At 39.3% G+C, this 16060-nt stretch overlaps 1 protein-coding gene across 1 annotated transcript in view; it reads right to left on the bottom strand.

Moving 5' to 3' along the window:
• Positions 1-16060, bottom strand: part of TBC1D5 (TBC1 domain family member 5) — a 568371-nt gene that overhangs the window by 203211 nt on the left and 349100 nt on the right. Inside the window, exons 11-13 of the mRNA XM_056129598.1 lie at positions 5564-5656; positions 4141-4187; positions 3979-4048 (exon numbers count right to left, since the gene is read on the bottom strand). Coding sequence (XP_055985573.1) covers positions 3979-4048; positions 4141-4187; positions 5564-5656 — 210 coding nt within the window. The remainder of the gene's footprint in view (positions 1-3978; positions 4049-4140; positions 4188-5563; positions 5657-16060) is intronic.

Here is a 16060-nt window from a genome sequence, read left to right on the forward strand (position 1 = left end):
AATAAATGGGATCAAACAGGTTACCTACAACTATTAGTAAAACTAAGAAAGCTTTCGAATCATTTACTAATGGGTATTTAAAATACAGACTACAGATTAAGCAGCATGCTGACTGTCATGGGAATATAGTGAGATGGTGATTATGTGTCATGTTTTTAGCTGAAACTGGGCACTGTTTCCATTCTTAAGAAACTCATTTGTTTCTTGAAATTCTTTCTTTCTTTCTTTCTTTCTTTCTTTCTTTCTTTCTTTCTTTCTTTCTTTCTTTCTTTTGCTTTTTTGGGTCACACCCAGCGATGCACAGGGGTTACTCCTGGCTCTGCACTCAGGAATTACCCCTGATGGTGCTTGGGGGACCATATGGGATGCTGGGAATCGAACCCGGGTTGGCCGCGTGCAAGGCAAACGCCCTACCTGCTGTGCTATTGCTCCAGCCCTGAAATTCTTTTTCTTTAAAAGTGATATAATTTAAAGCACAGAAATAAACACATATATGGACAGCTAATTTATGACCAAGAAGCCATAGGCATTAATGGAGAAAGAAACTATCCTCAATAAATTAGGTTGGAAAACCTGCACAAACACATGCAAAAGAATGAATTTTACAGCACAAAGAAAAATTAACTCAAAAGGAATGAAATACCTGACTATAAGACTTCAAGTATTTAGCAAATCATAATAAACAAATATGCAGGTGATAAGTTCTTTTACATTGACCTTGGTAATCTTGAGGATTCAGTTTCATCAGCAAAGAAAACAAAATCAAAAGAGAATAAGGTTATAGGGGCTGGAGCAATAATACGGCAGGTAGGACATTTGCATTCCTCAAGACATCCCTTCTTTTCTCTCCCCCCATCCCTCAGCATCCCATATGGTCCCTCAAGCACCACCAGGAGTAATTCCTGAGTGCACAGCCTGGAGTAGTCCCTGAGCATTGCCAGGTGTGGCAATGCTCATTGCCCTGAGCACTGCCAGGTGTGGCCCCAAAACAAAACAAAAACACACACACAAAAAGAAAATAAGATTTTAATAAACATCTAAAGACCATTGTTAGGATTAAAGGTCATCAAATGACTGAGTATTTCTAAGTACCAGACAGGGGATTAGTATCCAATTTATACCAACTACTCATGCAACTCTAACAAAAACCAAATATATTTATTTAAGAATGGGCAGAGGATCTCCCTAAAGACATATGAAAAAGACGTTCTTCATTAATTATTAGGGAAATGAAATGGAAACCACAATGAGATGTAACCTCACAATGGACTGAAGATAAGAAATAAGTGGTGGCCAGTATGGGAAGGAAACCCTCAAACACTGCTGAAGGGGAGGTGAATTGATGCCTCCTCTGGCAGCACAGTGGTCTCTCAGAATACTGAAAACAGAACTGAAAATACTCAAAGAATATTAAATGCAAGTTCAAAAGGACTTAGACCCAAATCTTTACTGCAGCACCGTTCATAATAGCCAAGATGTGGGAAAACCCTAATTGTTCACTGAGAGCAAAATGGTAAAGAGGATTTAGTATACATACACAAAGAAAGGCTGAAGTGATAGCACAGCAGTAGGCTGTTTGCCTTGCATGCGGCTGACCCGGGGGACGTGGGTTCGATTCCTCCGGCCCTCTTGGAGAGCCCAGCAAGCTACTAATATTATCTCACCTGAACCACAAAGCCTGGAAAGCTACCCGTGACGTAATTGATATGCCAAACAGAGTAACAACAAGTCTCACAATGAAGACGTTACTGGGCATGCTTGAGCAAATCGATGAACAACGGGAGGACAGTGACAGTGACAGTGAGACAAAGAATACTACTCCGGGGGCTGGAGAGATAGCACAGCGAATAGGGTGTTTGCCTTGCACACAGCCAACCCGGGTTCAATTCCCAGCATCCCGTATGGTCCCCTGAGTACCGCCAGGAGTAACTCCTGTGCATTGCCAGGTGTGACCCAAAAAGCAAAAAAAGAAAAAAAAAAAGAATATTACTCCATCACCCCCCCCCCAAAAAAAAGGATGTAATCTAGCTATTTGTGATAACAGGGATAGACTTTAAGGGGATTATGCTAAATGAAACACATTAGACAAATACCATAGGTCTTCTTTACAAGTGTGAAAATGAGTAAACAAACAAAGCAACATGACTCATTTGATGTATTCTAACAACAGCATAGGTGCCAGAAGGCTGAAGATTGGGGGTATGTGGGTGGGATGAAAAATACACTTTTGTGGTGGGCATGGTGTGGAATATTCAGATACTGAGGTGTGAAGTTGTAAACTGAACACTTAAAACTTTGTAGTGCTGTTAAGACCTTAAAAATACAAACAAACCTGAACTCTGGAATTTCTGTTTGTTGCAATGAGCAAATAGTTACAGATACTAACAGACAGACACAACTGTATCCCTGTAAAACTTTTTACTTATGGACATGGAAATTTCCATTCTATATAATGTTCATATGGACACAATATTCTTCTTTTGGTGTTTTTACAGCCACTAAAATGTAAAAGTAATTCTTAACTCAGAGATGTAAATAAAAGGAGGGTGGTGGGGAAAACGTACTTGCTAGTAGCAAAGCAATAATTACCATCTTTTTTTGGTTTGTTTTCTGTTTTGGGTCCAGACCCGCAGTGCTCAGGATTTACTCCTGGCACTGTGCTCAGAGATCGTACCAGCTCAAGAGACCATATACAGTGTTGGGGATTCAACCAGTGCAGGCTGTGTGGAAGGCAAGTGCCCTACCCAGTGTACTATCTCTCTGGCCCCACAATTTCATCCTTAGAAGATGGACATTAGATGGGGTCAGAGATGTAGTACAGTTGTGTAAGGCGCTTGCCTTGAGTATGGTTGACATGAGTTTTATTATGGTCCCCTGAGCACCACCAAGAGTAATTCCTGAGTGCAGACCTGGTAGTGATGCCTGAGCATCACTGGATATGGCCCCAAACAAAAGAAAAGGATGGAAATTCTAGCCAAAGAGATGACACAAGGGCTTGGAGTAGACACTTTGTACATGAGAGCTCCAGGTTTTATCCCCAGAACTGCATGATCCCTTGAGCACTGCTGGGTGTGACTCCTACAACTCACATGAGATGTGAGTTACATAAATGTATAAATTACACATTCTGAAAGGTGAATTTTATGGTATGCTAATTATATCACAGTAAAAATTTTAGTTGAAAGGAATAAGATTATGCTGATGCAAAAATGTAATTGTGCTACATTATAAAAACTGGCACAGAGTTTATGTATCACTGTATCACTGTTGGTTGTCCTGTTGCTCATCGATTTGCTTGAGCAGGCGCAAGTAACGTCTCCATTCGTCCCTGTCAAGTGCTAGTGTAGCCTGATAGTGTATTGGGGGCTCTTTCAGGGTCAGGGGAATGAGGACCGCCATTGTTACTGTGTTTGGCATATCGAGTATGCCACAGGTAGCTCTGCCATACGGGCGGGATCCTCAGTAGCTTGCTGGGCTCTCCGAGAGAGACAGAAGCTTTTGAGGTGGCCTCCAGGAAAAACTGCCACAGAGTCAGAGTTTATGTACAGATCTCAATAAAAGCATATCTCTCCACTCACTATGACAGCGAGAGATCAGTGGATAATGCACTGTTAAAAAACTTGACATTTTAAAAAATAAAGTACATTTAATGGATAATATATACATGCATCAGAAGGTATTTATAGGAAATATTTTATATTGAAATATAATATATTTTATTTATTTTATATTATATATTTTATATTATATTAAATAAAATATTATATATTTTATTTATTTATATATTTTATATTTTATATTACTGCCAATAAAATAATTTACGGAGACATGATTTTGCCCCAAATTCAATCTTATTCCAAAGGTATTTTTATGTTTTCATTTTTCTATAGCAATGATAATGGCTTTGATGATACCTTGCTATACAGTGAAATCATTTGTTCCCTCAAATATACTGAAAATCTGTATTTTAAGATTTACCTTTTGACCATCATGCTCAAAAGTTGAAAACCAAGGTTCTGCAGTTTCCATAAGTTGTGAGAACATTGCACTGAAAATGATAAACAAGACAAAGTGTTAACCTTTTAATTAAAGTAACAATGGTATTAAATAAATAAAAAATACAAAAGATTTTGCACTTACTAGGCATCATGTTCCAGATATTCAGGGTTCAAAAGAGTTTTCATTTCCTCACTTAAAAAAAAAAGCAATGCAAGTAATCAAAATTAGGAAGTTTTTAATCGAATGAGATGCAGAGGTTACCTTATTCTATAAATCAACTTTCATATAAAGTGCAAATAAAAAACTCGATTTTTAATAAAAAGAACAGACCCAGTAACACACAAGATTCTTTTTATAAAGATTAAAAATTAATTAGCTATGCTATTTGTACCACAGAAAGAAAACTAAGTATTCATGTTACAATATAATCCTTAAATGTGCCTGATCTACAATTGATTATTCCAAAGCAGAGCAAAAATATATAGTAATATAGTGACTGGTCAAATAGATATAATCATAACACTATTTTAATCACATTTCAAAACTGCTTTCAGTGACCTTGTAGGACTCTATTAGGAAGTGCTGCATTTACTTCTGAAAAAATTAGTTCAGGGGCCACCAGGGATAATCCCAGTGAGCTGGGAGGAAGAAAGGGAGATCCAATACTGAGGATCAAACGCAGGTTTTGCACACGTGAGCGAGTTTAGATAGGATTACTATTTCAGATCTACTAAGCTCAGTAAAAATGGAAAATCTTAAAAATTGTTGGTGTATATAATATATCAAAACTGAATTAGCAAGTACTTATGTTATCTGTTCAATAAAATCGATGATCACATGTGCTTGATAAGGAGCATACAGATAAACACATGAAATACTGTATGTTCCGTTTTTATTTTCTGCATATAGATGGACTAGCATGTGGAGTCCTCGAGACAAAGTTATAATCCTGCTGCCTTCCCTGCCTGAATTACTTCTTGGCTGCTCCTATGGCTCACCGGTTAGGGTATACCTTAGGTTTGAAAAAAGCAATTTTAACAAAAAAAAATTAAATACTATCACTAAAGTCATTTTCCATACAGTACAAGTTACTGCTTGTCAAAACAAGGACAAGTCTTTTAAAAAAATCATTTGTAAAAAGGGTTACTTGTGCTATTTTCCATTTGTGAACTGAATTGGGTCAAACCTGATGATGATCATGGATCCCACAGATAAAAGTTTAGAGTAAAAGACTGAGTAATTAGAGGATAATATATATGACTCCTAACTATCTTTAGTGCTCTACCATTACAACCAAACCTTGCTCTTCTTGATGCGTTTGTATCTGTGTCTTCCTCTAGCACAAGATTTAGGATTTACAAGGATACGAAGATTATACGATGATTCCAAATATGCCTCACAGAAGAACTGGGATTATAATTACTAAGAGCAATGAAGACACTGTGGCATGAAATACAATCAAATCGCTTACTTTTTTCTTTTTTTTAAAGTGACTTCAATTTAAGAGAATTTTAGGTGAAAAATATCCTAGTGAGATGAAAAAACACTGGGAGCGCATCAAAACTTGCCTTGGTTGTGCAGACTCACAGGCATGAAGAAATGCTTGGTGGTCACAGTGGAGGATAAAGACGATGGGAGCTAAGAGCTCATGCATGCCCTGAAACGGAAGGGGAAGAGTAATTAAGGTCAGGGGCTGGCGTCCACAAGTGGGCAGAAAAAGCTCTGTTGAAATGCTTCTGCAACTGAATCCCACCAACAACATTTCCATGGCATGTAGAAAAGCACAAATAGAAAAGCTACGGAATGAGATTTCATCTACTTTTAGAATTTGATTCCAATTCAGCCACAGCACGTATTCTTCAGAATGTGGGAGAGCAGTTCTTTTAAGTGACACAACAAACAATAAATTGGCATGGTAGAGAACCTTGCACCTGTCAGTTGCTTCAAGATCTGTACTCATAAATATGAATTTCACTTATGCAAATTATAATCATGAGCTACAGTGTAAGGCTCTGCAGTAAGAAGGGCAACTAAGAACTGTAGACCTAAGGAAATTACATCCAATGTTTTCATTATATAATGGTGCAAAATTAGGACGTCTGCGGATTTAGGAATGAGCTGGAGGCAGCTAGCTGGAAATACTGGATAATAAAGGAAGCAACCTTTAGCAGGTATAATAGAAAACAAAGTTCTTAAAGCATGAATCTCAACGTGATACCTCAGAATGTTGCCACACATCTTCTTTCCTATCAATTTGCTGGGTCACTTCCATACCATAGAAATATACAGGCATAAAATTAATTACCAAGCTGTATTTAAAGGGTATTATTAAAATTCCCCTATTGTCCACTATTTTAAAGGAAGTAAGAATTCCACATTCGAAACTTTCAGAAAGTTAAATATATATTATATATGCTTTGTGCCCTTAATGTGAGTGAATTATCATTTTCTTTTTGCTTAATAATAATGAATGATCTTCATAAAGGTAAAGGTAAAGGCCCTCCCGTTGATCGTCGATTTGCTCGAGCGGGCCCAGTAACGTCTCCATTGAAGACTTTGTTGTTACTGTGTCTGGCATATCGAATACTCTCGGTAGCTTGCCGGGCTCTCCGAGAGGGGCGGAGGAATCGAACTCGGGTCGGCCATGTTGGCCGCGTGTAAGGCGAACGCCCTACCCGCTGTGCTATCGCTCCACAAGACAAAAACAAAACAAAAACAAAACCAACAACCCCTTAACAGGATATAAAAAAATAAAACTGGAAAGCAAAAGAGAAATTTATTGCTGGCAGAGTTGTATAATATTTCCTACAAGAGAAAGGCAGGGCCCTTGGCACAGTCTCGTATTTTCAGCAAGCTAGTTATCGCAAGACTGGAGTGACAGTACAGCGCGTAGGGCTTGCAGCCGCAGACCGGGGCAACCCGGGTTCGATTCCTCGGCCCCTCTTGGAGAGCCCGGCAAGCTACTGAGAGTATCCCACCCCCACAACTGAGCCTGGCAAGCTACCCGTGGTGTATTCGATAAGCCAAAAACAGTAACAAGTCTCACAATGGAGACGTTACTGGGCCCGCTCGAGCAAATCGATGAACAATGGGAGGACAGTGCTAGTTATCACAAAATTGAATCTTGATTTTATCAAAGTTCACTTATAAGTAATCAATAGTCCCGAATGAAAGCAGTTAATGACATTTCTACAGAACAGTGGATGAGTTACTCACAATTTATTTTGATTTAGGGCAAATGGGCCTCACATCACTTTTGCCTTTTTAGGTAAATATCTCTTCACTAAACAAAAATTAAAGAAGCTATCCTGAGAAGAACACAGTAGAGAATCAGAAAGAAATAATCAACCTGAACTCCCTGTGTTTTAAAATCATCAAGAGGTGGTGATCTGGCAGGAAGCCAGCGGAGGAAAGTGAAGGTGGGTGCAAGGTCAGAGGTAAATTTGGTCATGGTAAATGGTACTAAAATTTTGGTAGATTTATTCCTACAACAAGAGCTGGCGGCCTGAGAGACAGTGCAGTGGGGATGGTGCTTGCCTTGCATGTGGCCAACCCTGCTCTGATTCCCAGCACCACAGTATGTTCCCCTAGTCCCACTGCAAGAGTGATCCTTGAGCACAAAGTCAGGAGTAAGCCTGTTGGGCGGAGCACAAACCATTCCTCCCTCTACAACAAACAAAAACTAAACATCATAATTTTAATCATCAAAATAACAGTAACTTGTTGAAGAAAAGTATAAAGCACAAAGCCACACAGCGAAATTAAGGAGGATAGTTAAAAATAGAGAAAAAAAAAAGGGGGGGGAGAAAGTTAAAAACAAAAAAAAAAGTAAAGAAAATATCTTTACCTATTTCTAATAGTTTCCTTCGAATGCTCTAAGTAGGACATTCTCCGTTAATTATAAAAACATTTGTGGGGCTGGAGAGATAGCACAGTGGGTAGGGCATTTGCCTTGCATGCAGCCGACCCGGGTTCGATTCCCAGCATCCCATATGGTTCCCTGAGCACCGCCAGGAGCAACTCCTGAGTATAGAGCCAGGAGTAACCCCTGTGCATCGCCAGGTGTGATCCAAAAAGCAAAAAAAAAAAAAAAACAAAAAACAAAAAACAAAAAAAAATTTGTTAAAGTATCTGAAACGTAACACTCTCTTCCTTTCTCTCTTTTATCTTCCCTCTCTCTCTTTTTCATCTTCCCTCCAGAACGAATTCCCTTACTTTACATTAAAATGGCCATCACAAACATCCTCAGCCATATTTCTAGTGCTTTTTAAAAAATTCCGTCAGTTTAATAGTTTAGTTGTTGTTTTAAATTATTTAAACGCTAGTGAGACTGAATGCAAACATTTCATTGGCCATTTTCTTTAATGAATTGCCCATTTTCTCTTAATGAAGCTGAAGTGTTTCCTTTTTTCCTGATGATTTGTAGAATTAGTTCCTCATCAATTCAGGGTATTAAGCCTTAAGTCACTTTTGTTGCAAATTTTTTTTCTCTGCATTTATCATGTCTTTTGCTTTCAAATGTATCTTATGTCACAGAGAAACTGTGCAACTCAAAATAGCAAAATCAAAAAATGATCCTTTCTGGATTCTTGGTTTACTTCCATGCCTCAAAGCAGTGCTCTAATATTAAGATTAGGTAAGTAAAAGGTTCTTTAACTTTTTAGTTTTTTCACGGATGTAACAATATTAAGAATTTAAGAGATTTAGTTTGACAGCTCTCTCCATATATAGTTGTTATGGGTCCCCCTGACAAATCTCCAGGGCTATTCCACCAACCTGAGCCCTCTCCTCACATCTCCCTTTCCCTTCTCTCCCGCTCGCCTTACCCTTGATAACCATCATTCTTTTCAGCGAGTTTAGAATTTTGTTGTATCTGGGAAGCTAATTCATTCATTTATTCATATTCCAGTCAATTATACTCAATAGAATACTACTTTGCATTTAAAAAAAAGATGAGATTGTGCCCTCTGAAACAAAAAGGGCACATTTTTCTTCAGAAGGGGGACCCTTCCGAACAATGCTCAGGGGCCCTGGGTGTCACCTGCAGTGACTGATGGCACTCAGTCGACCAGGCTAGATGACGCTTCAATGCTTGTCTCAGGCCCAGCGCCCCTGGGAGTATTCACAAGCATAGTGTTGCTCACGGACAACCTGTGGTATCAAAGGTCTCATGAACTTCAAACTTTTCAACTATCTTCGTGGCCCCCAAATGAATGAATCCTGTAGCAATTTGTTGTTGTTGATTTGGGGCCACACTGGTGGTACCCAGGGTTTATTCGTGGCTCTGTGCTCAGGAATCAAACCTGGCAGGTCTTGGGGGACGTATAGGGGGCAGGGGACTGAACCCAGGTTGGCCATGTACAAGTCAAGTCAAGGATCCTACCTGCTGTACTATTTTTTCCAGCCCACGAAGGTAACTTTTCTAAGTGAAATAAGATGCATACAGCTCATTCTTTATCCAACTGGTATTTATTTCTGACCTAAAAAAACACATTTTTTTTTTCTAAAAGCTAAACTGGTTTGTTAGTCAATGATTTATGAAATCTTAGCTTCTCCCAAGAGCTCTGAAACGTCAACTTTATCATTTATTTACTTTCTGTCTCTCTCTCTTTCTCTGATTTACTGGTGTCCCACTGGTCTGTATATTTCATTTTGGGGGGTGTAAGGAGGAGGGGTTTTCCAGGTGATGCTTGGACGTCTAGTGACCCCTCCCACAATTGTCAGTCAATAAGGCCTGTGGTTCATGCAAGACCCGAGTACAAGGAGCTGCCTAAGCACTGAGGTGACGGACAATATGGGCAATCTTAGTACTGCTGAGGTGATGGTGGGGATTTCTAAGGCTGTACCCAGGGCTATTCAGGTGACTGTGGATACTGAGAATTAAACCCAGACTGTGTATACCACTCCTGGGAATATATCCCAGAGATGCAAAAAAGTATAGTAGAAATGACATCTGCACTTATATGTTCATTGCAGCACTGTTTACAGTAGTCAAAATCTGGAAAAAACCCGAGTGCCCGAGAACCGATAACTGGTTAAAGAACCTCTGTTATATCTACACAATGGAATAGTATACAGCTGTTAGAAAAGATGACGTCATGAAATTTTCATATAGGTGGATCAACATGGAGAGTACCATGTTAAATGAAATGAGTCAGAAAGAAAGAGACAGACATAGAAAGATTGCACTCATTTGTGGAATATAGGAACAGAATGGGAGACTAACACCCAAGAATAGTAGAGATAAGTTCCAGAAGGATCACTCCACAGCTTAGAGACTGGCCTCACATGCTGGGGGAAAAGGCACCTCAGACAGTGAATGGAACACTAAGTAAAGGGTGCTAGGAGGGCCCACTCGGGATGGGAGATGCGGTCCAAAAGTAGACAATAGACCAAACATGATGGCCATTTAATACCTCTACTGCAAACCATAACACCCAAAAAAGAGAGAGAGCAAAAGGGAATGCCCAGCCACAGAGGCAGGGTGGGGTCGGAGGGATGCTGGGACCATTGGTGGTGGGAAATGGGCACTGGTGAAGGGATGGGTACTTGATCACTGTATGACTGAAACGCAAGCACAAAGGTTTGTAAGCCTGTAACTGTACCTCATGGTGATTCACGAATAAAATAAATAAATAGATAAATAAACCCATGCTGCACACATATGAGCATATTCCTTAACCTCTCTGCTATCTCTCTGACTTGGGTTTGTGTATCAACCAAAATATTACTACTGTAAAGACTTGAGCTGAAAAATATCCTATTCCGACATATTTTCTACTCTTTTTCCTGTTATTATTTTTTTCCATGCATATAAACTTCCATGTCATTTAGTTATACAAAATATTAAACAAAATACTGCAATTTTTATGGGCAATGCATTAACTTGAAAAAAACAGGTATTTTAAAGTCACCAGGTTTTCAATGCAAATGGCCTATATTGTGGCAATTACCAAGTTTTTGGAGACACTGCTGGCAGTGGCAGCAATCTTCTGAATGAGTGGTTTCCCCAACCTGGGATATGTCTGAGAAATTTTGGCTGTCTTAGTAAGAACGAGCTCTTGACTAAATGCTTGTTCCCGCCTTTTAAAGTGTGTTTTCCCCTCTTTAGGTTCTATGGCACTAGTTTCCTCTCTAGTTTTCATTTATTCATACATGACTTGTCTTCATTTATTCCCCAAATTATTTAACTATATCTAGGATGTGCTGGAAACACAAAAGTGAATGAAGTGGGTAAGTTCCCAACCATTAAGGAGCTTGCAGTGTAGAAGGAACTGCAACAAGATAATAAATTGAGTAGAGAAGTGTCTATACAGTTAGAATTTGCGAACAGTGATGAGTGTGTCTACACTTGCAGGTACTACCACTATCACCCTGTTGTTTATTGATTTGCTCAAGCGAGCATCAGTAATGTCTCGATTTGTCACTGTCACGTGCTAGTATAGCCCGATGGCATATTGGGGGCATATTGGGGGCTCCTTCAGGGTCAGGGGAATGAGGACCATTCATTGTTACTGTTTTTGACATACCGAGTGTGCCATGGGTAGCTTGCCAGGCTCTGCTGTGCAGGCAGGATACTCTCGGTAGCTTGCCGGGCTCTCCGAGAGGGATGGAGGCTTTTGGGGCAGCCTCTAATTATCTTGACAGGTGTTCCCAGTCTGGCATATATGTGGGCAAGATACTCTTGGTAGCCTGCCGGGTTCTCTGAGTGCGAGAACTAGACAACAAGAGGTTGTTGTAGGTACATGTCTGAAAAACTTGCCCCTCATAAAGACTCTGCATGTACAAGGTGGTCACTACACAGACACAAATGAAGGAAGTGTTCACCACTAACATAGCAACACACCAGTAAAACTCAAAGTATACTAAGTAAAGTGCAAAGGAGTATCTCAAGTATTAAATCAATAAGTAAGGGTCCTCGTGGAATAAAGAACATGAAGAGTTCTCCAAATAACATTGAGCCAGTCTTTTTTGGCAACTGCAGTACTGAGTTCCAGCTAAATTGGGGATATTTTCTCCAAAGACTTGGAAGAGAGTGCTGATTTTATTTTCAATTTTAGACCAGCAGGACTGATTAATGATTCTAAGTGGTTAAGTATAAATGGTAAGTATAGAGATACCTACGAAGCAAGAGAGAACTGTGTAAAATATGACTGTAATTTCAATATGACAAAGCATAAATTTGACACCTAATAAAAATAACATATTATCAGGGAACTCCTTGCTTCCCCAAATGTAGATCTGACTTCCATCTCCACCGTCAGCATTTCTGCTTCCTTACAGCCTGTCTCCCTGCTGGATTGCTAGGCGGCTTTGCACTTCAAACTCACACCAATTGAAAATAAAGGTAACAAAGTTTTGTTCATCAACAGCCTGTAGGCTCACAAAATTGAACCTGTTCTTTTATCTGCCTGTGTTCATTTAGCCCACCAAGCAGTCTTTATTAAAGCTGAGGCATCAGGCAGTCAAAGTTCATTAATACCATTTATATAATCTCTGCAGTTTCAATTAACTCAGCAAGACATTCTCCTACATGATAACAGTCTCATTAATTCAATAAAATCCCATAACTATTAACAATATGGTCGATGTTAAACGGGGTGTCACCTAGTACAAAATAATAGCTTTAACAGCTTGTGATGAAACTCAAGGTCTTTTTCTTCAATTTGATCTGGCTTGAACAGTCAGTCCTTTTCTTCAAGGTATCTCTCTGCACAGAATCTATAGTATTTTAAACATGCCTAGGTCATAATTTTATAAGTGATGTCCAGAAGCACTTAATAATCATTTTTACTCGGTAATGGACCGGCTGCCCAAACTATCAAGAATCTGATCTCCCACACTGCAGGCCAATCTTCCTTACAGACGAACAGGGAGTGACCCACATACATCAGGCAATGACATGCGCAGTTACATTTTTTGCTCCCTGTCCATGTAGCATGCTTCTATTATAATACTACTTCTTAAAATCTCCATTCCTTTCTTTCTCTGAAGAAAAAGAGAAAATGTGTAATTTGGGGTACTTTTTTTTAAAACTGGGCCTCCCAATCTGAGCTCTTGAGATCGAGGCCCCAACAGCCAGACTGGACCAACCAGCTTGGGGGATCCATGCTGGTGGCCCTGGGTGTTCAAGCTGCTTCTCCTGCTCTCCCTGCAGTGTCAGGGGCCTCCAGGGCTGCCCCTGGCCGGGCTCCGGGGGCCACGTGGTGCCGGGAATTGAAACTAACCTCTGGTCACTCTCCCGTTTCCACCACTGAGAGAATTTCATTTATTTATTCATTTCTGTCTTTGGGCCCACACCCAGCAGTGTTCAGGGCTTGCTCCCTGGCTCAGTAATCACTCCTGGCAGTGCTGCGGATCAAAACCAGGTAGGGTGCGTGGAAGACAAGTGGTTTACCTGCAGGTACTATCTCTCTCTGCCCCAATTTTCTTGTTAATTAAGTCATCCCTAATTTTTTTTAGTGTTATGTAATCTCAAATACTTGAAAGAGAATGAGGGGGCATGAAGGAGAGAGTTTTGATGACAAAAGCCAACACAATGAAAACAAAACAAAACAAAAAAACAAACCTGGATCACTGATAAAGTTTCTGAGCTACTGAACTAGTCAATGCTCCAGAGTCATTCTGTACCCCTCTCCATGCCCCCAACTTCTTGCAACATATGCTAGTAAACAGACTAAGTCATTTTGAGTGGGATTTTCTATTTCTTGTTTCTTACAAATGCTATGCTAATAGCAATTTATTTTCCCCCAATCTGGTCTTTGATTTGTTTTTAATATTTATATTCTTTCCTTGGTATTTTTACAAATTTCAGTTTTTACATTTACATCTTTACTTCTTTTGGCATTTATTACCCACGAAAGGTACTTAATCTTCTCTCTGTGTGGAAAATCACCAGGCTAGTGATTATCCTTCCCCAGTAAATAAAAATGTCCTGATAAGAATATTCCGTACTCTTGGGGCCAGAGTGATAGGACAGTGGGTTGGGCATTTGTCTTGCATGTGATTGACCCAGGTTCAATCACTAGCATCCCATATGGTCCCCGAAGCATAACTAGGAGTGACTCTTGAGTGCAGAGCCAGGAGTAATCTGAGCATCACTGGGTGTTACTCCACACACACACAAAAAATTTTTAGAAAGAATATTACATATTCTTACTATATTAAGATTGCATGTATTCAGACAAGTTCTTAGTTTGTTACAGTGAGAAACTTGTAGATTCCTCTACTATCACCACATTGTTTTGTTCATAGAATTTTTATAGAAGTCTCCACATCTCCCTTTGCCATTCCCTCCTTAATCTAAATTCAGTGGTAACTCCAACACATCTGAATGATGACAATATAATTAACTATCACTACCACCAACATGAACTGAGCAAGTACTAGCTTTTTCAACTGCAAAGTTGAAGCTCTGATTGCTCTCATTTTACAGATAATGAGTCTAGGGATTAGAAAGTTAGCTAAGTAACTTGTCTATTATGTACCTAATAAATGGTGGAGCTATAATTTAAATGAAGTATTAGTGTCTACACCTACTGCTTTTAACTACTAAGGTATATTACCTCCCTTAAAATTATTAAGATTTTAGGAGATAAATTTAAAATAGGATGTCCACTGCTGAAGAGGCACAACTGTCAGATTCTTATTGGAATAATAATGTTTATTTACTCATTTGGTAAGAAGCAATATTTTTATTGAATGGTCTGCAATCTAAAACCATGTTATCACTTTTCCATATACAAATTGACCTATGTCCTTAAACAGTATTGTTTTTGTACTGATATTTTGAATTTACTTTTTAACATTATACAGTTTTTCTTCTATGAAAGTGACATTTTTTTTCCACTTCCCACTCTTTCCTATTACCAAGTTTATTTTAAATTAAATGCATTGTTATTACCATACAGATGTTCTATTAAAATGGTTAGTTGGTTACCTCTTGGATATGTCATCATTCCAGAGTCTCAGAGAATTACTAATTTGTGGGGGTTGATATTGGGTTCTACTGGGGGTGTTTAGGACTTACTCCTGGCTCTGTGCTCAGGGATCACTCATGACAGGTACTGGGGGCCATATGGGGTGCTAGCAATCACACCTTGGCCAACTAAATGTAAGGCAAGTGCCCTACCCACTGTACTATTTCTCCAGCCCCAGGGAATTACTGATCTGATTCAAATTCCCACTTATTATATACTTGGAGAATACATTAAATAAAAAACAGTATGTGGGACAGGGGGCTGGAGCAATAGCACAGCAGTAGGGAGTTTGCCTTGCATGCAGCCAGCCCGGCTGAGCTAGGTTCGATTCTTCTGCCCCTCTCGGGGAGCCCAGCAAGCTACCGAGAGTATCTCGCCCGCATGGCAACCTACCTGTGACGTATTCAATATGTCAAGCACAGTAACAACAAGTCTCAAAATGGAGATGTTACTGGGCCCGCTTGAGCAAACTGATGAACAACGGGAGGAGTGTGTGTGTGTGTGGGGGGGGGGGGCGGTGGGGGGCAGGAGAGATAGAATAGCACAGTGGGTAAGGTGCTTGCGACCAATCAAGGTTTGGTTGGCATTATGTATGGCCCTCCAAGCACCATCAGGAGTAATCCTGAACAGAGATCAAGGAGTAATTCCTTAGCAGAAACAGGTAAGGTTAATCTCCTCCACTTTCAAGTTTTTATGTAGATATGCATTTTGAGTAGAATCAGAACCTTTAGAAAAATCCAGATACTTTATTATACATTACACAATCTATTACATAAATTAACACACGTTTCTATTGAAATAAAACATAATCAAATTTTTCTTAAATACCGAGATGAATAAAAACAAAAGGATCCTTTAAATAAACTGGGTAAAAATTTCAAAAAAAAAAATTAAGAGGGATTTTTCTGAGGTCATGTGACAGTAAAATGTAAAGAGCAAAAGGACAGCAGATTATTTCTTTTATATGGCATGTCACATATTTATAGATGCTGGGCTTAGAAACATTGTTTATACATACAACTCTGAAAAGTTTTATTACAAGATTGGCTTCAAAGATGCTGTTTATAAACAAACTCCCAAAA

Source organism: Sorex fumeus, unplaced genomic scaffold (genome assembly GCF_029834395.1).
Source record: "Sorex fumeus unplaced genomic scaffold, SorFum_2.1 ptg000072l, whole genome shotgun sequence".
Lineage (NCBI taxonomy): Eukaryota > Metazoa > Chordata > Mammalia > Eulipotyphla > Soricidae > Sorex > Sorex fumeus.